The sequence below is a fragment of the Saccopteryx leptura genome, chromosome 8 (assembly GCF_036850995.1).
Source record: "Saccopteryx leptura isolate mSacLep1 chromosome 8, mSacLep1_pri_phased_curated, whole genome shotgun sequence".
Lineage (NCBI taxonomy): Eukaryota > Metazoa > Chordata > Mammalia > Chiroptera > Emballonuridae > Saccopteryx > Saccopteryx leptura.
In genome coordinates this window covers 69,900,643-69,925,391 of record NC_089510.1, presented here as the reverse complement: position 1 = coordinate 69,925,391, position 24,749 = coordinate 69,900,643, and the positions used below count along the sequence as shown (strand labels likewise).

General features: G+C 42.5%; 1 protein-coding gene across 4 annotated transcripts in view; it reads left to right on the top strand.

Annotated features, from left to right (window-relative positions):
• The window catches only part of YEATS2 (YEATS domain containing 2), a 121,054-nt gene that overhangs the window by 82,384 nt on the left and 13,921 nt on the right, over positions 1-24,749 (top strand). For all 4 annotated transcript variants that reach the window (XM_066347210.1, XM_066347212.1, XM_066347208.1 and 1 more), the window contains 7 exons: positions 5,623-5,881; positions 7,875-8,036; positions 9,894-10,054; positions 10,767-10,925; positions 15,827-16,003; positions 18,682-18,865; positions 24,363-24,491. In XM_066347210.1, the coding sequence (XP_066203307.1) occupies positions 5,623-5,881; positions 7,875-8,036; positions 9,894-10,054; positions 10,767-10,925; positions 15,827-16,003; positions 18,682-18,865; positions 24,363-24,491 (1,231 nt within the window). The remainder of the gene's footprint in view (positions 1-5,622; positions 5,882-7,874; positions 8,037-9,893; positions 10,055-10,766; positions 10,926-15,826; positions 16,004-18,681; positions 18,866-24,362; positions 24,492-24,749) is intronic.

Here is a 24,749-nt window from a genome sequence, read left to right as displayed (position 1 = left end):
GGTGAGCTTTGCTCAAACCAGATGGGCCCGCGCTCAAGCTGGTGAGCTCAGGGTCTCAAACCTGGGTCCTCCGCATCCTGGTTCGATGCTCTATCCACTGCGCCACCGCCTGGTCAGGCTGTAGTCGATATTCTGTGTGGCCGTGTCCCTAGCTGAAAATTGGAGGCTCTATTTTTTTTTTCCATTTTTCCGAAGCTGGAAACGGGGAGGCAGTCAGACAGACTCCCGCATGTGCCCGACAGGGATCCACCCGGCACGCCCACCAGGGGACGATGTTCTGCCCCTCTGGGGCGTCCAGAGCCACTCTAGCGCCTGAGGCAGAGGCCACAGAGCCATCCCCAGCGCCTGGGCCATCTTTGTTCCAATGGAGCCTCGGCTGCGGGAGGGGAAGAGAGAGACAGAGAGGAAGGAGAGGGGAAGGGGTGGAAAAGCAAATGGGTGCCTCTCCTGTGTGCCCTGGCCGGGAATCGAACCCGGGACTTCCACATGCCAGGATGCTCTACCACTGAGCCAACCGGCCAGGGCCGGAGGCTCTATTACTATGAGAAAGAAACAAAGAATGAATATTGGAGTTCAGCTAGCAGTTTCTGCTGTGCACCAAAAATGTTTTTCTGTGGGAGACTGCAAGCTGACAAAAGTCCTCGTAGTTTAAGGCTTAAGCCAAACGGCTAAGTAAGCTCTTCCCCACAGCCTCTGATTGTTTGACCAAGTTGGTTGCCTGCCCTTCCCCACACCTCCATGTCCCATCCCCCATGTCCCTCAAAGAGACTGAAAGCAGTTTTCTTTTTACCCTTTGTTTTGTGAAGTTAAGATGTTATGCATGGTGGGGGGTTTTCTGCACTTGGGAGAATTCTTGGTTTGCCTCAGAAATGTGACTTTGTATCTGAGCTTTCTTTGTTTTGCAAAATAACTTTGCTTTACACCATAAAAATAAAGCTTTGGGGAGTGCAGGCGCTCTTACAGACCGTTAGCCTTGGCGGTGAGTCCTCCCAGTCCCATCCTTTTTCTTTCTGATCCTTCGCCGTCCCCACTCGAGACCTGCAACATTTTGAGTCGCACTGGCTCACAACACTTTTCTACTACTAAGAAACCTTTTTTTATAAATGCACAGAGAACTTCTTGATTAGTAACAAGAGTTTTTATATTACCGCATCTCCGGGGAGAGTTACCTTCCCAGCTCGGCAGCCACAGCAGCGCTCTATGTTGCCTGCAGCCTGCAGAACAAGGCTCACAGAGTCAGAATAAAGAGATTTGGATAATTCTAAAGGATTGTTTAGCCAAACCAGGATAACTGGGAGAATTTCTCTACTCTTTTCTAGCTCAACTTGCTTATTTAATAAATTGGTTCTTTCTTTTATTTCTTCATTCTTTTCTTCCTTCCTTCCTTTTTTCCTTTTTTTCTTCTTTTACCAAGTGAGAAGACGGGAGATAGAGAGACAGACTCCTGCATGCACCCTGACCAGGATCTACCTGGCAAACCCCCCCTGGGGCCAATGCTCTGCCCATCTGAAACCATTCTCACACTGAGCTATTTTTAGTGCCTGAGGCTGAGGGTTCGTGGAGCCACCCTCAGCACCTGGGACTGATGTGCTTGAACCAATCAAGCCGTGGCTGAGGGAGAAGGAGAGGGGAGGAAGGGGTGGAAAGCAGATGGTTTATTTTCCTGTGTGTCCTGACTAGGAATCAAACCCAAGACATCCACATGCTGAGCTGATGTTCTACCACTGAGCCAACTGGGTAGGGCCCCTTCCTTCCTTTCTTAAACTTTTTTTTTTGTGTGTGTGGCAGAGACGGAGAAAGAGAGAGGGACAGATAGGAACAGACAGACAGGGAGAGAGATGAGAAACATCAATTCTTCGTTTCGGCTCCTTAGTTGTTCATTGATTGATTTCTCATATGTGCCTTGACCGGGGAGGGGGCTACAGCAGACCGAGTGACTCCTTGCTCGAGCCAGCGACCTTGGGCTCAAGCTGGCGACTTCAGGGTCTCGAACCTGGGTGCTCCACCTCCCAGTCCGACGCTTAATCCACTGCGCCACCATCTGGTCAGGCCCTTTCTTAAACTTAAGTAAAAATAGAGAAACTATTACAATGAATCCCATGTGCCCATTATACAGTTTTAATAATTATCAGCATTTTGCTAATCTTATTTCTCTTTCTAGAGTACTTTAAAGCAGAGACTAGATGTTATATACTTTAATTTCTATTTGACTAACTATCCAGGTTTTAAGATCAAGGTCCTCTGCCCTGGCCTGACCAGTGGTGGCACAGAGGATAAAGCGTCAACCCAGGACACTGGGGTCCCCAGTTCAAAACCCCGAGGTCACTGGCTAAGGTCCAAGGTTGCTGGCTTGAGCATGAGGTCACTGGCTCGGCTGGACCCTCCCCTCCCCCCGTCAAGGCATGTATGAGGAGCAACCAATGAACAATTAAGTCAAGCAATTATGAGTTGATGCTTCTCATCTGTCTCCTCTCGCTCTCTTTCCCTGTTGCTCTCTTTTCTTTCTCTCAAATCAGTTTAAAAAAAGAAAATGTCCTCTGCCCTGGACAGATGCTCAGGACAGTGATAAATGTTTATCTTTTGGCTCTCTCTCTCCAGTAAGTGTCCGTGTTGTCTCCTAGATTACCGTTCTTCAGTTAGTAGTAATGAGCAGTTGTGCTTAGAAGCAGCTACGACTTCCTAAGTGCATCATGTTGGCTTCGCAGTTTACAGGCTTGCTCTCATTTGTGCCTTGTCATCTTATGATATAAATATTATAGATGAGGTGTCTAAAGATAAAGCTCAGAGGTTAAATAACTTATCCAGCTACTAACTGATGGAACAAAACTGGGAAATCACGTCTGACTGCTTAGAAAAACCTGTATTCTTTCTTCTGTGGTGTACTGTGGTTTATAACAGTTGATTAGGGGACTGTTTTCTTTACATCAGTCATATTATCTAAGCCATGGCAAGTGTATTTTTCTATATTCACATTCTTTGAAGGGGAACCGTGTATGATTTAATAATTATTTAACTTGAAATTCCCATTCAGTTGTATATGGTTTATCATTTTATTCTACCTCTTAAGTAATCCTATTTTTTTTTTTTTGTATTTTTCCGAAGCTGGAAACGGGGAGAGAACGTCAGACAGACTCCCGCATGCGCCCGACCGGGATCCACCCGGCACGCCCACCAGGGGGCGATGCTCTGCCCCTCCGGGGCGTCGCTCTGCAGAAGATGCAGCGACCAGAGCCACTTTAGCGCCTGGGGCAGAGGCCAAGGAGCCATCCCCAGCGCCCGGGCCATCTTTGCTCCAATGGAGCCTCGGCTGCGGGAGAGGAAGAGAGAGACAGAGAGGAAGGAGGGGGGGTGGGTGGAGAAGCAAATGGGCGCTTCTCCTATGTGCCCTGGCCGGGAATCGAACCCGGGTCCCCCGCACGCCAGGCCGACGCTCTACCGCTGAGCCTACTGGCCAGGGCCAATCCTATTATTTTTAATTTAGAAATTCTAAAATTTCAATAAAATTCAGGGAATAATATATTCAGTACTCACATATCTTCCACCCTGAATTAGTGTGTTCATATTTAATTTAAATCATTTTTTCTCCAAATAAAAACATGACTGATAAAGTTGAAATCCACTTTGTTTTTTCCAAAAGTAACACTAGCATGAATTTGGATGTGTAGCTTTTCAGTCTATACCTCACTTTTTTAAACATGTAGCCATAAATAACACGTAATGTTTGTGTGTTTGAAGATTTACACAAAAGATACAGTTGACCCTTGAATAACATGGATTTGAACTGTACAGGTCCACTTATATGCACATTTTTTCCAATAACTACCTATACTGTTTCCGTCTGTGGTTGGGAGTCCATAGATAAGGGGCTGACTGCATTATGCTGTGCCGTTTTATGTAGGAGCCTTGAGCATCCGTGGACTTTGGTGTCTGCAGGGCTCCTGGAACCAATCCTCGTACACACTAAGGAACAGCTGATGTAGTTAAGTTTTGGGGGAGTCAAAAGTTACACTTGGATTTTTTAACTTTGGGGGTCAGCACCCCAACCCCCATGTTCAGGGGAGAACTGTAATTACTACAACATGGGTTATGTGAGTTTTCAATTTTATTTTTATTTATTTAAATTTTTTAAATTTTATTTTATTATTTTTTTAATGAATTTTCAATTTTAGTAGATCTGCCAGTACCTCCCTGGGCTGGCTGTACAAATTTACTTTTCTATAAGCAGTGAGCAAAAGCTCATTTCCTCATGTCCTCTAGGCCAGTGGCCGGCAAACTCAGTCAGCAGAGCCAAAGATCAACAGCACGATTGAAATTTCTTTTGAGAGCCAAATTTTTTAAACTTAAACTATATAGGTAGGTACATTCCTTATCAAGGCAGCGCCCGCACGTGGTATTTTGTGGAAGAGCCGCACTCAAGGGGCCAAAGAGCCACAGTTTGCCGACCACTGCTCAGGCAGTTTTTGGTGTAATCAGACTTTTACAATTTTCCTGTCCAATCTGGTGAGTAAAAAGTACTTCCTACTTTATTTTTTTTTGGCCTTTTGAAGGCAGATCTTTTGCCTTCCTTTCTTGTCTTTTGCCATTCTTATAAAAATCCTTTCATCTAGTTTCTGGTGAGAGTTCTTTTATTAAATAAAGAACTGAGGAGTGGGAAGTGCTGCCCTGTTTGCCATTAATTAAATTGTTTTTTGTGATTGAGCTTCCTACTTTTGTTTTAAAAGAGCTTTATAGTATTCCCATACGTTGAAAGAGTTCACTTCAGAACCAGATCTTTTTAACTTTCATAGTTTTCACACTGGGCTCTTTTTTATTTTCTTAATTTCATTAAATATTCTTTTTGTTTACACTTTTTCATTTTTAACCAAGTGCCTACATTTAGGAAAGGAAAGATTAGAAGTATATAGAAAAAGATAATTTTTCTTAGAAGTCAGTTGGAAGAGGTGACATGACTTGTTAGGAGTTCTAGAGATGAAGAAATAATTATTTCAGATGGAGATAATATAGAAGGGGTTACAGAAGAGGTGATATTTAAAATTTTATAGTGGCATTTATAGTTCCTATATGAGAATGTTTATTGCACAGTTTTTCATGATGTGAAGTTTAAAATTACCTAAATATCCACATACATTATAGTATATGTATTTTAATATATTATTTGGTCATCTAAAAAATGTTTTTGAAAAATAATAACAACTGGGAAATGCTTGTGATATGTTATAGCATTAAAAATTACAGAACTGCACGTGTGATCCTAATCTGTTTAAAAATGAATATGGAAATAAATTGGAAGTAAACTCACTAAAATATTGAGATTTTTTCTGAATGAGTACTATTCTCCTTTACATTTCTGTATTTTCTATAAAAACACATATCACTTTTTATAATTAAAATAAGTAATAGATTATAGCTGGGGTTAAGAGAAAAACTACTGTACTATCCAAATTATAAGAAAGATTGCTATGTTTACATCGATCGTAGGTCACATTCCTACGTTGGATTAGACCCCACGTGCTATGTCTAGGGCTCGCCTGTTCTGTGTAGAGCACAGCGCCTGTTCTGTTCTAAGAGCTCTCGAGAGAACTATGAGAAGAAGCATTACTGACTTTCTTCTGTTTTGAACAGGTTGTCGGGGTGCCAGTTGGGTCTACTTTACCTTCAACAGTAAAACAGGCTGTGGCAATCAGTGGTGGCCAAATCCTTGTAGCCAAGGCCAGCTCTTCTGTCACCAAAGCAGTTGGCCCAAAGCAAGTTGTGACCCAAGGAGTTGCCAAAGCAATTGTGAGTGGAGGTGGTGGAACCATTGTCGCTCAGCCAGTGCAAGCCTTAGCCAAGGCCCAGGCCACTGCTGCCGGCCCGCAGAAGAGCGGACCCCAGGGCTCAGGTAACTCATGCGGATGGGGCCCTTTCAGCAGCAGCACCTTCCCAGATGTTCTTGGTAGTGATTTTATTTGGTATTTGGTTGTGTCTAGGAGAACCTAGTAAGAATGTGTGAGTGTGTGTGTGTGCTAGCAATAACAAAAGTAGAAGGTATTTCTTATGATACTGCTTTCAGCTTTGAAGAATAATTCTTATTTGCCCTCATCTCTACTTTGGGCTGTATTTCAGACTTAAAATTTGGTATGGTCAGCGCAGTATTTTGAGATACTTGACTAACGCATTCTCTGCCAAACAAAGTTTAAACATTTGAATGTGTTTTAGGCTTTGATGTATTGTTCTGTGAAGGCATGATAAAAATATGATATATGCCTAAGACATGAAATATTTATTAATTTTTAAAAGTCTTGATGAGGCTAAAGAATTGTTGGAAGGATAATCAATGTCTAAAACAAAGATTTCAGTGGTGATGGATTGCTAGTGATGGCAGTTTGTTTGTGGCATTGAAATGAGTGCTTGAGATGCATTGGAAGAAATGATTTGTGGAGTTTAGAAGATCAGGCAGCTGAGAAGCCAGAGAATAAAATGTCATCTATAGTGCTGTCACGGAGAATGACAGTCTGCCGTAGAGAGAAAGGCTTGGAGGCAGGAAGCAGTCTTTAGCAGATGAGGGGGAATGATGGGACTTCAGTAAATAGAGTGAAAGAGAAAGGGGTAATGTGGTGTAGCCACGCATGAACCTGTGGAAGCTAGGTTTGGTTTATTGGTTGTTTTCTGGAGAGGGTTGATAATGGTCTGAAAGCCAAAATGGAAAGCAAAATGGAGATTGAGGGTAAGATAACAAATAAGTGAACAAACAAAACCACCCCTAGGTAAGGGGACTGCTGGGAAATACTAACTTCAGAGGACTGACAGGCTTAATGATTGCAGAAAGAGATCGTGTTCAAGGAAGTTCTAGAGGGTGTAGTGATCACAGCAGGAAGTCCGGGTCCTAGAGGATGAGCCGAGACTGGTTCAGATCAAGGACCGTGAACAGTGTAGAGAAGGGACTTCGGGTGAGGGGGCCAACTACAGAGGTTTGTGCCAGTGGCAGACACACAGTGGTGTAAGATGGAGTTAGTTTGGTAATGAAGAGGATGGTGCTCAGTTTTACTCAGTCTCTGATATTTGGGGGCAGCTTCCAGGACTCCTGCTTCCCAAAGGTTTGGTGGTGATGAAGAGGACCACTCCAGCAGGCTGGAGGAGTCTGTAAGAGTCCTTTCCCTGTGGTGACTCAATATTGGTCTCTAGGCTTTATTTCATAGAGATTTGAATTCAGAGAAACTAAAGAGAATTTGATATGTAAGTCTCCTTTAAGACTCATGTTTAGAGTAAATAGCCATGTGCATCAAGAAGTATATTCTCAAGGGTAAGTGAGAGCTCTTTGACATGGGTGAGATGTTAAGAAGGTGAACTACAGTTTCATAGCCATGTGCCGTTGTTGACCGTAGCATTTTGTAGTTGTTAGATAGCGAGGGAGGCCCGAAGTCTTGTTTCAAATCAGATTTATCCATGACCAGAAATTGACTTAAGGGGCTTTAAAAAAATGGGGAGAGAATGTGTATTTATCCATAGATAGGGTGCTTATTTAATTGTCTAAATCACAGTACTTCTGAGAGTAAAACAAGCCATGATTAATCATCACAATGGGACATAGATGTAAACTCGAACTGTTTTGGGCAAAACAGAACATTTAGTTGCCCTATTGAAATATAAATATAAATGACTTTATAGTTTATAGCAGGCTCTAGTGTGTAAATTATTTTTGAGCCAGCAAGATATTTAAGAATATCTGCCTTGAGCATTGTGCATCTGGGAAATAAACTTGAGAGTTTAACGTTTGTGTTTTTTAATAAGGATTTTGTTAATCTGTGTTTTAATTTTAGAACTAACATTACTCTTGGTCCCATTTATCTTACTGTTTTTTCTCTTTCCTTTTCTTCTTTTTATTGCCATTTTAGTAATGGCAACATTGCAGCTACCAGCCACGAACTTGGCCAACTTGGCAAATTTGCCACCTGGCACTAAACTCTACCTTACGACGAACAGCAAGAACCCTTCGGGAAAAGGGAAGCTGCTGCTGATTCCGCAAGGCGCCATCTTGCGGGCCACCAGCAGTGCTAGTGAGTCGATTGTTAAGTCCTTTGGTTCTTAGGTCTCTGGGTCTGCTCATCTCATCCACCTGAGGAGCAGTTACTGCCTGTTGGAGGAATCACTTCCATAGCTCTGCTTGGTGACATATGGTAGTATTTGCCCATATGCGCTTAAAACATATGCATGCATTAACTAGAATTGGCTTTAAATAATCATAGTCTTAGGAGGTGGCACTGTTATTTTGAGTTTCGCTACTTAGAGTTTGTGATCTGGGACGAATTACACCAGAGAGGTGTGGCTGTTGAGGCTGTGTTGGAAGAAAGCTGTCTACGTGAACTGTAAATGAGGAAGAGATCTTCCCTCAGCAGTGACTGAAAACTGGTGACACCTGGGAGCCGCCTGTCTACTGCCAGTAGCTGGAGCCTCTTTCTGTTTTGAAGGCAGTAGGAATAAGCAGAAATCGACGGTCTCTGCTATTATTTAGATACGCTTTTTAAGTTTGCTGGGTTTAGAGATGGGAAGAAAAATACAGGCTCAACCTGTATGTCTTAAAGCCCCAAGGAAATTAAGTGGTTTATCTAGACATACTTATTAGCCACTCTTGCCAAAATGCAGTATGTAAGCTAATCAACATTTGTTTATTGACTCTGATGGGTGATTTCCACTCTCACCCTGGTTATTTTTTTCCTCATACCTTATCAGTGGTATATCATAAAGTTAGATATGTAAGAAAAGACAATGTAAATCCAGAATTTGTCAGAGAGAACTACTTAGATTTGAGTTAATGTACTGTGTCACCCAAAGGGAAGTGAAAAGGGTCCAACGTGGAATCTGAAGAGCAAAATGAGTGGGACCCGAGTCATCATAAATATGAGGAAAGTCTTAATTTGGGGGTGGGGGGGAGGGGAGACAAAAGAGAGAGAGTACTGTAAAATTTGCACTACATTCTAGTTTCCCTGAAATTGAATCAGATGCCAAAAAGTTTGGAAGCATGTCTCTGAGCACAGTGAAGTGTTGATTAAATTCAAGACTTGGTTAAAAAATGTCAGTACAGTATTAGACTTTCTCTTGATCTTCCACAACTAACTCGAAACAGTTGTCAAAGGTAAGTTCTTCATTGCACTCAGTGCTGAGCTAGTCAACTGTCATTCATTTGGAAGTAAATAGATGTCAGTCTTCAAGTCAAGGAATTTCTTATGCTTGTTAGAGAAAGGAGGAAGGAAACAGGGAAGGGAAGGAGTGGTGCTGCAAAGGAAATGTCTCTGTGGGCTCACCTGTTTTACTGTTAAGCTTCTCGATACTTTTTTAATTTAATTTTTATTTTTTTCTATTTTTAGTGAGAGGAGGAGAGGCAGAGACAGACTCCTACATGTGCCCCAACCAGGATCCACCCAGCAAGCCCACGAGGGGCCGGTGCTCTGCCCATCTGGGGTATTGCTCTGTTGCAACCGGAGCCAATTTTTTTTTTTAGTGCCTGAGGCAGAGGCCATGGAGCCATCCTCATTGTCCAGGGCCAACTCACTCCAATTGAGCCAAGGCTGCAGGAGGGAAGGAGATGAGAGAGAGAGAAGGGAGAGAGAGAGAAGTGAGAAGGAGAGGGGTGGAGAAGCAGATGGTTGCTTCTCCTGTGTGCCCTGATCAGGAATTGAACCTAGGACTTCCCCACACTGGGCCAGTGCTCTACCACTGAGCTAACCAGCCAGGGCTCGATACTTTTTTAAATTAAACTTACTGGGTGACATTGGTTAATGGGATCTAGGTGTCAAGTGTACATTTCTGTTGTACATGATCTGTATGATTATATTGTGTGCCCACTACCCCAAGTCGGACCATCTTCTGTCACCATATACTTTTCGTGATGTTGTTGTCATTCATTGTATCCACAGACCTACAGTCTGGCTCCACTGCCGCTAGTGGTGGGGGTACCGGAGGAGGAGGCAGTAGCGGTGGAGGAGGAGGGACAGGAGGAGCCCAAAGCCCCGCTGGGCCTGGAGGGATATCCCAGCACCTGACTTACACATCTTACATCCTCAAGCAGACACCTCAGGTCTGGTCATTGTGACTGGTCTTTTAAATCATTTAGTTATTTAATAACTGCCTTTAATTATAGTGGATTTACCATTATAGCTCTGAGATCAGGAGTCAAATACTGACATTTTAGCCATGTTATAAATCTGTGTTATTTGGGGCTTTTTTTGTTTTGTTTTGAAGTGGAAATCCAGAAAGACTCAGTAATTTATCCCAGGCTCTCTGCTAAGCCTGCGCTGCTTTGGATTAAACACAGACCTTTCAAATAGAACAAAGTTTTTCACTATGCTCATGCCTCCCAAACCCATGAGGTAGTTAATGGACAGTATTCATGTGCAAATAAAAATTTCCTCTTAGGGAATAACTAAGGGGATAAGCTGTCAGGTTGTGTATTTGGAGTTCGGGGGGATTCAGGATTGGGAACAGGTGTCTGCCTTCTTTCCCCCTTGTCACTTAAGTCTTGGTTCTCTTCTAAGGAAAGTAATAGAGTTCTGAGAAGGATGCATAGTGATCAGTCTGAAGGATTAAATCCAGCTTTGAGGACTGCAGAACTCGAGTGCCCCTCACCTGCGCCGTAACCACCGTGCAGAGTGAGAAGAGGGGGTTATTGTCAGCGACACCGAGCACCGTTCTTTTCAGTTACTTTGAGCTGCAGATAATGGGAGCCACTGTAGCTTGAAACTTTGATTTTACTAAATTACTGATTAGGTCTTTATTTTTTTCTAATTTAGGGTACATTTTTAGTTGGTCAGCCATCACCCCAGACATCGGGCAAACAGCTCACTACTGGGTCAGTGGTCCAGGGAACACTTGGAGTGAGCACGTCTTCTGCACAAGGACAACAAACATTAAAAGTCATCTCTGGACAAAAAACTACTTTGTTTACCCAGGTAAATACACACACGCAAGTAAATGGTGATTGTGGCATTTACATATTTACAACTTACTCCTTCCACAAAAAAAATTAAGGTTACATAAGAAAATGAATAGCCTGAGCAGGCAGTGGTGCAGTGGATAGAGCACTGATCTGGGACACTGAGGACCCAGGTTCTAAACTCAGAGGATGTTGGCTTGAGCATGGGCTCCTCTAGCTTAAGCTCAGGGTCGCCAGATTGAGCATACAATCATAGATCTGACCCCATGGTCACTGGCTTGAGCCCAAAGATCACTGACTTGAAGCCCAAGATCACTGGCTTGAACCCAAGGTTGGTGGTTTGAGCAAGAGGTCACTGGCTCAGCTAGAGTCCCTGGTCAAGGCACATAAGAGAAAGCAATCTATGAACAACTAGGATGCTACCACTATGAGTTGATGCTTCTTTCCCTTCCTGTCTTTCTCTTTCTCCCTCTCAACTCTGTCTTGCTAAAAGACAAAAAAGAAAGAAAAAGAAAATGAATAGTTTAGAAAAATAAGAATAAAATCTTGAAATTTGGGAAAATGTAAGTAGGATAAGAGATAAAGCCAGAGTTTTCAGATACGCAAACAGTATTGTTTCATATAGTTAATAAAACTTGCCAAAGCAAAATGAGAAGCGTGATCAGTTACAAAGTTCACATTATTTGTGAGAGAGGGAAAAAAGTAACCACATATTATTTCCTAGAAGAAACAAAAATTTTCCTGACACATCATTCTAAAATTTCTTTGGAGGGACTTCATACAGGAGATTGAAAATAGTGCTATAGGGAGTTTGGTGCATGGGTCCACAGCATTTTTTTAGTATAAGCCAAAGAATAATGACAAGGAATAATAACTGGGTGAGGAGTATCATAATTATCTAAATCTATAGCTAGATCTCAAAAACTTATCCAATGAAACAAACAAGGATGTAGCGAGTATGATACCATTTATCGATAAACGGCATTTTCTGTGATTGGAGAAGTCAGCAGTTCTCAAAGCATGGGACAGATACTGCATTTTTATCAGATGCTCTTTCTTCTGGATGGTCATATCATTTTTTTTTTGTTAATATGGTGAATTATGTTAATTTTCCAAATGTTAAACCAGTCCTGCATTCCTGGGATAAACCCCATTTGGTTGTTCTGTATTTCCTTTTTTTAATATATTGAGTTTACTTTGTAAAATTTTTAATTAAAATTTTTGCAAGAGATAATGGCCAGTAGTTTTTTTTTCTTTGTAGTTTTGGTATCAGGTAATGAGTTGGAAACTTCCCTCTTCACTTTTCTGGGAAGAGTTTATGTAGAATTGATATTATTTCTTCCTTAACTGTTTAGACTACAACAGTGAAGCCATAATGGCCTGGAGTTTTCCTAATTGGGGAGGTTTTTGGGGTTTTTTTTGTTTTGTTTTTTACAGAGACAGAGAGAGTCAGAGAGAGGGATAGATAGGGACAGACAGGAACGGAGAGAGATGAGAAGCATCAATCATCAGTTTTTTGTTGCGACACCTTAGTTGTTCATTGATTGCTTTCTCATATGTGCCTTGACCACGGGCCTTCAGCAGACCAAGTAACCCCTTGCTCGAGCCAGCGACCTTGGGTCCAAGCTGGTGAGCTTTGCTCAAATCAGATGAGCCTGTGCTCAAGCTGGCGACCTCAGGTCTTGAACCTGGGTCCTCCACATCCCAGTCCAACGCTCTATCCACTGCGCCACTGCCTGGTCAGGCTGGGGAGGTTTTAAATATAATTTCAATGTATTTAATAGATATAGGACTATTAGTTTATTTTTTCTTGAGGGAAGTTTGGTAGTTCATATCTTTAAAGGAATTTGTCTATTTTATCTAAGTAATCAAATTTATTGACATAAAGATGTTCATACTTTTTCCTTATTATCCTTTTAATATCTGTAGAATTTTTAGTGATGCCCCCCTTTTTTATTCTTGATTTTGATAATGATGTATCTTTTTTTCTTGATTAGTCTAATTAGAGTTTTATCAATTTTATTGATCTTTTCAAATTACTAGCATTTGGTTTCCTTGAATACTTTGGTCAGATGCTCTTAACTATTTCAAACAGAGAGGAGGCCCCCCAAATTCTTAGGCAATTCTTTAAGACTGCAGCTGGTACAGTGCCTTTCTCTCTGTTCTGCCACTGCTGAGACAGTTACCCTTGCTTTTTGTTGAGATGTGGTTTTACATTGAGTGATGCACATATCATAAGAGCTCCGCTCAGTGAGGTTTAACCAGTGTCTATACTCATGCAGCTACTATCCCAATCAAAATAGAGAACTTTTCCTTTCCATCACCGTAGATTAGCTTTTGTCTGTTCTTGAATTTTATATCAGTAAGATTATATAATATATATCTAGCTTCTATTGGTCAACATACTGTTTTGAGATTTATCCGTATGTGTATCAGTGTTTACTTTTCATTCTTGAGGAGTAGTTTGTTGCATGACTCTTTTCCTGTTGATGGATATCTATATTATTTCCAGTGTTGACCTATGAATGACACTGTTATGAACACTCTTGTATAGATCATTTTGTATAGTAGTCTAGCTACATCATAGGGTAAGAATAAAAAATTTTACAAGAAACTGACAAATGGTTTTGCAAAGTAGTTACACCCTTTGACTGTTCCGTGAGTAATATGGGAGCGTCCCGGTTGTTCCACATCCTCACCAACACGAAAGGTCATCGTTCTTTTTCATTTTAATTATTTTTGTGACTATGAAGTAATATTTCATTTTGGTTTTAATCTACTTAAGACTCCAATGCAAGTGATGCCATGGCTGTGCGTCCTGGATTCTAATCATGGTTCCTACGGTTACTAGCTAATTGATCCTGGTAAAGTGACTTGAACTTAATCTCTTCATCTTTAAAATGGGAGTAAAGTCTGCCCTGTAAAGTTTATGAAAAGTTTAAATGACATAAGGTACGTAAAAGTGCTGCCATTTATGACACAGAGTATGCCTTCACAGACTGAGAAATGGCTTGACTTGTGAAGTGCATTACTTTTGGGCACAAAGCTAATATTTAGATCAGGGGCCAGCAAACTATAAGCCCAAAGCTTCCTATTTTATATAAATAACATTTTATTGCTGTATAGCCATGCCCATTTAATGCTTTAACAGTGGAGTTGAGGCGTCACAGCAGAGATAGCATGGCCTGTGGTGCTTAGTCACGCCATTTACATGAAGAGCTTTTTTTTTTTTTTTTTTTTTTTTTTTTTTGAATTTTTCTGAAGCTGGAAACGGGGAGAGACAGTCAGACAGACTCCCGCATGCGCCCGACCGGGATCCACCCGGCACGCCCACCAGGGGGGCGATGCTCTGCCCATCCTGGGCGTCGCCATGTTGCGACCAGAGCCACTGTAGCGCCTGAGGCAGAGGCCACAGAGCCATGCCCAGCGCCCGGGCCATCTTTTGCTCCAGTGGAGCCTTGGCTGCGGGAGGGGACGAGAGAGACAGAGAGGAAAGCGCGGCGGAGGGGTGGAGAAGCAAATGGGCGCTTCTCCTGTGTGCCCTGGCCGAGAATCGAACCCGGGTCCTCCGCACGCTAGGCCGACGCTCTACCGCTGAGCCAACCGGCCAGGGCTGAAGAGCTTTTTGAACCCAGTTTTAAACTGAAAACTATAATTTGTTGAATGATTCTCCAGTGCTAAATGTATTAGGCTGGAACACCATTAATTTACCCATTTAAATCTGGCCCTCTTGGTTTGATTTTCATGTTTAAATATTATATTTATAGGCTCTTTGGACTCATTATTTTAACAAATGTCCTGGTATTTTTTTTTCTTGTAGGAGAGACAGAGTCAGAGAGGGACAGAAAGGGACAGACAGACAGGAACGGAGAGAGATGAGAAACATCAATTCTTCATTGCAGTTCCTTAATTGTTCATTGATTGATTTCTCCTTTGTGCCTTGACCATGGGGCTACAGCAGACTGAGTGACCCCTTGCTCAAGCCAGCGACCTTGGGCTCAAGCTAGTGAGCCTTGCTCAAACCAGATGAGCTCGCGCTCAAGCTGCCAACCTCGGGGTCTTGAACCTGGGTCCTCCACATCCCAGTCCAACGCTCTATTCACTGCACCACCGCCTGGTCAGGCTGTCCTGGTATTTTTGAAGACACGGCTGCCAAATAGTGGCTTACAGTTGTATTCGTTTACTTGTTCTATGTAAGGACCAAGAGAAGATCAGAAAATAAGCAGGGCACTAATGGAACAGGGAACTTAAGGGTTACAGGCAGGACCTGCTCCTGTTCCGTTAGGAATAACATGCCCAAGGTCGTTCAAGAAGCAGAGACAGATAGGGACTCTGGGAGGCTGAGAGAGAAGAAAAAAAAAAGAAAAGACAAACGTTTGCATTCTATTGGTTAAAAGACCCTTATCAGAAGTTTAGGTTTGGAATTCGCCAATGAGCTAGACCCCAGCCCCTGTTGCTATACTATGTGCAGCCCCCTTAGCAAATAGGTTACCACCACATCTGCTTCTGTATTAGGCTTGCTTGCTTAGCTTATAAAAAGATTTAGCTGTGAGCGCTAGGTGCGATTCCCATCTGCAGCTCCTTGTGGGCACAGTGTCTCTGGACACCTCGGGAATTTGCCCCTGCGCAGGTAAAACTGGCCAATAAAGTTACATCTATACTCCTGAAAGTCTCCGACGTTTGTTCTTGTACCCGGTGGATGTTACATTCTACATTAGGGATAAAGGAACATTTGTAGGTAAAAGGTCATAAACTTGAAGAGTTTGTTGGAAAGTTGCACAAACACTTCATGTAGTTTTGATTAGCAGGAGTTTCTTGGATATGCTCTAATTCTAGGGACATATGTAAGTAAGGAAGAAATTATATCTCCTATTGACCAGGGCAACGTTATTACATCAACCCATTTTGCATCTGCAGGCAGCCCCTGGGGGACAGGCGTCGCTAATGAAGATATCTGATGTTACGTTGAAGTCGGTGCCAGCCACCTCACAGCTCTCCAAGCCGGGAACCACGATGCTGAGAGTAGCAGGAGGGGTCATCACCACTGCCACTTCACCAGCTGTGACCCTCTCAGCAAATGGTCCTGCACAACAGGTGAGAATTAGTGTGAGAGTAGAAAATCATAATGAAAATAAAAGTAGTAAAAACATAAGGAAGATACTTAGTAGGCACATCAGTGGGCCTTATTGCTCACTTTAAAGGTAATGTAAATTATATACCCTAAAATTCACCATTCTATTTATTAATTTTTTAAATTAATTAATTGATTTTTTAATTTAATTTTATTTTTAGTGAAAGGAGGGGAGGCAGAGAGACAGACTCCCACATGCCCCCGACAGGGATCCACCCAGCAATCCCACTAGGGGGCGATGCTCTGCCCATCTGGGGCTGTTGCTCTCTGTTGCAACCAAAGTCATTTTTAGTGCCTGAGATGAGGCCGTGGAGCCGTCCTCAGCACCTGAGGTCAACTCGCTTGATCCAGTTGAGCCATGGCTGCGAAAGGGGGAGAGTGAGAATGAGGGGGGTGGAGAAGCAGATGATCGTTTCTCCTGTGTGCCCAGACCAGGAATCGAACCTGGGACATCTACATGCCAGGCCAACATTCTACCTCTGAGCCAACGAGCCAGGGCCTAAAATTCACCATTTTAAAGTGTACAATTTAGTGGTTTATATTATATTCTCAAGGTTGTACAACCATTACCATCTAATTCTAAGAACATATTTCCTTTTTATTGACTTTATTGGGGTGACACTGGTTAACAAAATTATACAGGTTTCAGGTGCCCAGTTCTACAACACATCTCTGTACATGGTATTGTATGTTCCCCACCCCAAGTCAAGTCTCTGCCCCTCGCCCTTTATCCCTCTGTCCCCTCCTTCCCCTCCTCCGGGCCCCTCCCCCCTTTCCCTGGCGGTCACCACACTGTTGTCTATGTCCATGAGGTTCTCTCTCTGTCTCTCTCTTGCTCTCTTTTTTCTCAATACCTTTATCCCCTAGAATATCTTGTTCTCATTCTGAAAAACCAAAAAATCTCTGTGCCCAGTAGCAGTCATGGACATTCAGGTTGTTTCCACCTTTTGACTACAGTGACTAATGCTGCCACGAACATTTTGTTCACGGTTATACTCATATTTTCATTTCTCTTGTCTGTATAACTAGGAAAGGAATTGCTAGATTATCTAGTAACTATGTTTAACATTTTGAAGTACTGCTGAACTTTTCCAAGAGGCTGCACCATTTTAGATTTCTACTAGCAATGTAGAAGGGTTCCACCTTTTCCACATTGTTGCCAACACTCATTCTTGTCCATTTTTAAAAATTATAGCCATTCTAGGCCTGACCAGGTGGTGGCGCAGTGAATAGAGCATTGGCCTGGGATGCTGAGGACCCGGGTTCGAAACCCCGAGATCACTGGCTGGTACATGGGCTCATCCAGCTTGAGCACAGGGTTGCCAGCTTGAGCGTGAGATTGCAGACATGACCACGTGGTCACTGGCTTGAGCTCAAGGTTGCTGGCTTGAGCAAAGGGGTCACTGGCTCGCCTGGAGCTCCTCAGTCAAGGCACGTATGAGAAAGCAATGAGTGAACAACTAAGGGTCTACAACTATGAGTTAATGCTTCTCATCTCTCTCCCTTCCTGTCTGTCTGTCTGTCTGTCTGTCTCTCTCTCTCTCTCTCTGACACACACACACACACACACACACACACACACACACACACACACAAATGATAGCCATTCAAGGGAGCATTTTCTCAATTGATTGTGATTTTGCTTCCTGGCAATTGTCAGTATGGCTCAAATAAACTCATAAAATAACTATGCTGTTCACAAAAATTAGAGGATATTTCAAAATTAATATGAAGAGATAAAATATCCCCTGATTTTTGTGAGCAGTATAGATATATAGATAGATGATAGATAGATAGATAGATAGATAGATAGATAGATAATACAATTATAGCCATGAACTGGTAACTCATTGTGGTTTTAATTCGTATTTTCCTATACTAATGATATTGAGTATCTTTTAAAGTGGTGTTTTTTGTTGTTTTTTGGGCTTTTTTTTTTAGATTTGTATATCTTTGGAGAAATATCTATTCAGATCCTTTGCCCATTATTTAGTTGGGTTGTTTATCGTCTTTTCCTTATTGATTTGAATAACAATGTGGCATATCTATGAAATTGAACATTATTCAGCTGTGAAAAGGAGTGAAGTACTGATAGATGCTACAACATATTCTTACCTGGAGCTTTCCCCAGTACTCCCTCCCCATCCCCAGGTAGAAGTAGTCACTTTCCCGTCATTTGTAATGGTGCCATGTGCCTACTATAGCATTCATCACGGTCTGGTAACCTTCTCTTTCTTGAGAAGTTTTATCTCTGGGCCATGTAGTAGATATTTGTTGAATGAATATAACAAACTTTAAAACATCATAGTGAGTTTTTAATGAGGTTCATTGTATTTCAGTTTACATTCTGAGATTATATGCTGCTACATTTTTTGGTGTTTATCCTTTTATAAAGTGAATTTTTTAATGTGCTAACCCTTTGATATCTCCTCATTTAAAAAATGTTAGGCCCATGAAATCCAAAAGTTTTAGACCCACCAAACTAGAGAGGCAGTCTTTTTAAGTGGCATGACATTTAATAGGAAGGTGATAATAGCTAATAAGTGAGATCTACTGAGTATGCTACATGACAGTCACTGTTTTATGTAAGCTACATGGCTTTCTTTTTTGCTTTCTGCTATTTCTGACCCTGGGTGAGCAGTCAGACGGAACAGCTCCCAGTGCATCATCTACTATAGGTTCTATGATGAAAACCTCTGGGCAGCAGCAGGTGTGTGTGAGCCAGGCCACCGTGGGAAGCTGCAAGGCCGCGGCCCCCTCTGTCATCAGCGCCACGTCCCTGGTGTCCACACCAAGCTCCATTTCCGGAAAAGCTACGGTATCAGGTCAGTTGTACCAGAAAGACGTTATTTTTCTTTCCCTTCTTTGGGCTAGAATATTTTTAGAAGATCTTAAACAATATTGTTCGAATAAGTTATTAAATAATTCAGGAACATTTTCCAGGTAGCTGCTTTTTAGATAAATTTTTGTTTAAAAATCTATATGTAAGTTTTAAGTCAGAGGTGGTTTTATAGCTTAAATAATAATTTTAATTTTTTCTTTTGGATTTCATTTCGTTCTTTTTGAATAATTTTAAATGACATAACAAAACCTTAGCCATCTGGAACTCTATTGGGTATTTTAGCTGCTTTCATAATGTAATTTTGTGGCGAGCTGAGGGTTTACTCATTAAAGTACCAATTTCTTTTTTTTTAATCAGTTTTAAATGGAACTCATAAATACTGTATGTCTCTGCTTTCACAAAGCATATAAAATACAAATTAGCCTCAGTGACTCCCAAGTCATGATTTTTAACATTAGTTATTATATTGGGCAGTATTAGGGTGACAGGCTTGAAGTCTGACAAGGTGAATGATATGTTTATGACACTAAAGGGCCCCAGAACAGTGTGCCTTTTACTTTGTTGAATAATATCTAGAGCCATGTTTTTCAGTTGCTGGTCCATGGACCAGCCTGCCAGAAAGTTTGTTCAGGTCTGCAAAAGAGTTAACCAGCCTGATGTTGTTAGAAGATTCTAGACCCAGTGGATCTCAGTCAGATTTGCATAATTATGCTCAACGTGATTTCTGCATCAGTGGTCCCTGAAATAACCCTATTTTCACTAGTCCCTGAGTGTGAAAAGGTTGAAAACCACTGACTAGAGCACAAACCCTGGAGCCACATCACCTTGATTGACATCACTTGCTTTAGTTTCCGGATGATAATGCCTACCTCATAAAGTTGAGAGGATTAAGTGAGTTAATATATTAATGCATGTCTGACATGTAGTAGCCAGTGTATAAATAATTGCTATTATTACCACTTTCCAGTGTTATTCTTATTCCACAGTCCCTTATCTGCTATGCTAAACTCCAAACTGCTGTGAAAACCAAAGGGTTTTTTTTCCCTATAGCTAATTTTAAGGTGAAATCTGATCTCCATTGATATGCTATTTATACTACAATATGAGTATTCATATTTTGCCTAAGAAATGTTCATGTGTTTGATTACATTGTGCTGTCCTAGATGCCGGGAGCTGATATAATTAATGTACAGCATTGCTTCTCAAACCTGAGAAATCAGTGTTGTCTACAATCCAGTACTGACAGTTTTATAAAACACAATGAAAGTACCATGGCAATGTCAAAGTGTTACAAAAGTTTCTGAACACTAAATTTCTATAATGTCGCAAATTAATGTCCTATTGTAGATTGAGAACAGTGTGCCACGTGACACTGGTAAACAGAAAACTGAGTACCACTGAGATATGTGTGCCACACACACACACACACCCTTAGCACTTTTGGACAAAACACTGAGGATATTGTTATCATCATCACTACCTTCCATACATGACTCTTGTTCAAGCCCCTGGGGTGTTCGCTGTGGGGTAGAGTAAGGCCAGTCTCTTTTACCATGACTTCCACCTCCCAGCTAAGGTTAGTCAAGTTCTGTCTAGTATAGCGAGTGCTGTTCTCTGCTAAGTGAATGTTTGGGGTGGCACGCTGCCAGGACTGGAGAGGAAATAGAAGGAATTATTATAAGAAACAAATGCCCTCCCCTTTTCTGATGAAAGTTTTAACATGCAGTAAGTAAATGGAGTCTGCCTGCTTAAGTTCAAGTTTCCTGAGATGCTGCGGTAAAACTTTCTGAATATTCTTATAAAAGAATCCAAGTATTTCCTACCGGCCAGTAATACTGTAATTAGATTTTTGTGTGCATTACGAGCCGGGGTGAACATGGGCAGTTGCTACTGGGCCTGGAGCAGAGTGAGCGGGAAGCACACCAAGAGGCCAGGCCGGCCTGGTGGGCTGGTCACCTCGGGCCTCTGTTGCCCAGCGAGGAACTTGGACTCTGACTCCAGGGAAGCCACTGCAGGGTTTTAAGCTAAAGTAACGCGACCTGCCTTACCTTTTAACAGGATCACGGGTAGTTTTTAGACCCTTTAGACTAAACTGTGAGGCACAAAGTAGAAGCAGGGAACGGGCCAAGAACTAGACACTAAGAAAGAAAATTCGAGGATGTGTCCTGGAGTCCCAGCAACACCAGACTGAAAGGAGTTCCAGAAAGGAAACCAACTAGAGAGAAGGAAATGATCCAAGAAATGAAACGATTTATCCCAGAATTGAAGGGTACAAACTTCCAGGTTCAAAAGTCACAGTGCCCAGTCCAGCACAGCAAATGAAAGGGCAGTTTGTTCATGAAATCACAGCACCAGGGACAGAGCCAAGATCTTAAAAGATGGCAGAGAGGTAAAAGTTGGGAATTACATTATCATTGGGCTTTTCAGTATCAATAATGGAAGCTACAGTTCAGCCTTTCAACATTCTAAAGGAAAATGGCTTTTGGTTTAGAATTCTCTAATCAGCCAGGTCAGTACAGAGTATGAGGGTAGACGTATTTTCTGACAGGCAAGGTTGCAAATATATTTCCTATGCACTCTGTCTCAAGACATTACTAAAAGAGATGTTTTTGCCTGACTAGGTGGTGGCGCAGTGGATCAAGTGTCTGACTGGGACGGGAAGGACCCAGGTTCGAAACCCTGAGGTCTCGGCTTGAGCACGGGCTCATCTGGTTTGAGCAAGGCTCACCACTTGAGCCCAAGGTCACTGGCTCGAGCAAGAGGTCACTCGGTCTGCTGTAGCCCCCGAGTCAAGGCACATATGAGACCTGTCTGTCTGTCCCTCTCTCTGTCTCTTTCACACACACACACACACACACACACACACACACACACACAAAATATATATATGTAATATATATACGTTTTATTAGCATGAAGAGTCGTGGACAAAGACAGAAGAAGAAAACAGAATCCAACATAGAGGGAAGAGAAAGGGGACTCGCAGTTCACAGTGGAGGATATCCCGGCATTGAGAGCTTCGCCGCAGGCCTAGAAAGCCACAGAGCAATCTGGTGCAGATCAGACACTGCAGGAAGGATATCTCTTATAAGAATGGGAACTGTAGCCTGGCCTGTGGTGGCTCAGTGGATAGAGCATTGACCTGGAACGCTGAGGTCGCTGGTTCGAAACCCTGGGCTTGCCTGGTCAAGGCACATATGGGAGTTGATGCTTCCTGCTCCTCCCTCCTTCTCTCTCTCTCTCTCTCTCTCTCAAATCAATAAATAAAATAAAAATAAAACAAACCCCCAAAAAATGGGAACTGTAAATAATTTAGGAGATTTGACTGTGTGGAGAATTTTATTAATGAGTGATTTACAGCAAGCCTAGAAAATAAAATGGAATCGTATTGTGTTATGCTTTGGATCAATAGAGAACAATACTGGAGTATTAGCAGAGAAAGGGTATATAAGTTCCTTAAAATGCTTATCTGTCCTGCCTGACCAGGCAGTGGCACAGTGGATAGAGCGTCGGACTGGGATGTGGAGGACCCAGTTTTGATACCATGAGGTCACCAGCTTGAGCACGGGCTCATCTGGTTTGAGCAAAGCTCACCAGCTTGAACCCAAGGTTACTGGCTTGGGCAAGGGGTCACTCGGTCTGCTGTAGCCCCCTGGTCAGGGCACATATGAGAAAGCAATCAATGAACGACTAAGGAACCACAATGAGGAATTGATGTTTCTCATCTCTCTCCCTTTCTGTCTGTCTGTCCCTATCTGTCCTTCTCTCTGTCTCTGCCAAAAAAAAAAGAAGCTTATCTATCCTAATGGTAAGTCAGTGTGTAACATCAGTATGTTACATCAAAATGAATCAAAGCCTACAATACACACGTTCTTTTAAAAATTACTGAGATAAATATTAAAAGAAAGGACCAAGAGGGTTAACAGTGGGTGCCGCTGAGGAACTAGACCAGACTAGGGAGGTGGTGCAAAGGATGGATTTTAGTTATAAGCTTTTTAGCCTTTTTACTTTTCTACTGATAAGCATAGAATATTTTAATAAAAATAAGAATTTTTAAAATATGAATTCTATAAAATGGTTTACCAAATAAATGTTCTGTGTAAGATGAAAAAAAAGAAGCCATCAGGTCCTTGTCTTGCTCTCCAGGAGCATCTCAGTAAGTACAGCTATTTCAGGGGTACTTACAGCACTGATTTCATGTTCATTGATTGCAAAGAAAGATTTTCTTGTTTATTTAAGGCTTTGTCCTTGAAAGTATTTAGGATTATTCTTTTCCTAACACAGCTGCTTCCCAGTACCTTAAAGTATCTTTAGCCACTCATGCCATTTTTGGTTTTTTTATTTAGAAATTTAACAAGATGACTGGTTCATGCCGTTTTTAAGTAGTTTTGTTCTGGCCTGACCTGTGGTGGCACAGTGGATAAAGCGTCAACCTGGAAACACTGAGATTGCTGTTTCAAAACCCTGGGCTTGCCTGGTCAAGGCACATATGGGAGTTGATGCTTCCTGCTCCTCCCCTTTCTCTCTCTCTCTCTCCCCCCTAAAATGAATAAATAAATAAAAATAAAAAAAATAAGTAGTTTTGTTCTAACAGGTGTTTGTGTTGTTTCTTAAGTGCTCTCTCACAACAGAGCCCTTTGTCATTGCTTCCTGGGCTTGAGCACCTGCAGTAGTCCTGGAACGGGAATGTGGAAATGACCTTTCCAGGGAAGTGGAAGAGGATGCCCCTCTCCAAAATAAGTTGAGAATATCTGATGTTTGAGAAATAGAGGCTTCACGGAAACGGAAATGACAAGGTGTCGCAAGCGGACAGACTGGAGTGTTAGGTGCACAGAGAGGGTGTAAAGGAGATGCAGGTAGTCAGGACCAAAGGAAAATGGACTCTGACAGCTTTTAAACTGATTTTGGAAAGTTAATCGAGGCGGTCAGGAGTCAGGGAAGGTTTTTAAGTAGGAAAGTGTACATCCAGGTTTGTGCATATTACAGCTATACAACAACACAAACAAGTTGTAGAAAACAGTCATGGGAAAGAACTCTGAACGTTCAGTACTGGTTGTCTCTGAAGTAGAACTTTGGGTTGACTTTTTCTCTTTTCTATTAGTTCTGCTTTTCCAAAAATGTCTGTTTGTGATTGCGAGGTAAAAAAAAAAAGTCATCGTGATCACACCATTGTTTCGCTGTGTAGTCAGCCATGTCCATTGCCTAACGCTCCCAGCTCTTTGTTTAGTGAAAGGGTAAATGTCTTAAGAACTTCCTCTCAGGAGAGAATATAAATGCGGAAGAGGGCAGGAATGCTAAGGATGCACCTGACCTTTGGCTGGGCCCTGTCTCACACCTTGTCTCAGGGAAGAGGGCAGGAATGTTAAGGACGCACCTGACCTTTGGCTGGGCCCTGTGTCACACCTTGTCTCAGGGAAGAGGGCAGGAATGTTAAGGACGCACCTGACCTTTGGCTGGGCCTGTCTCACACCTTGTCTCAGGGTTGTTAAAGGTTCACTCCAGCCAGTGCAGTCCCCAGCAGGCCGTCCTGAGCATCCCCAGCCAGCTCAGACCACTCGGTGTCAACACCTCCGGAGGAGTGCAGGCCATCCTGATGCCCGTGAATAAAGGTGAGTCCTGCTGGGCAGCCCCCAGGTCTGCCCCTGGGGCCAGCTCCCACCGTGCACCGGCTGTTGGCTCTCACAGTGCTCCCGGCTTGGCCTCCAGGTCTGCCCCTGGGGCCAGCTCCCGTTGGCTCTCACGGTGCCCCCGGCTCCTCGTCCTGGACTGACAGGAAAACACAGACTCCCCACTGGCTTCTCACGGCTGCCCATTGCCAAAGTTGAGTAGAGGGGGGACATTTTAAGCGTTTATGAGAGTTCGTGTTA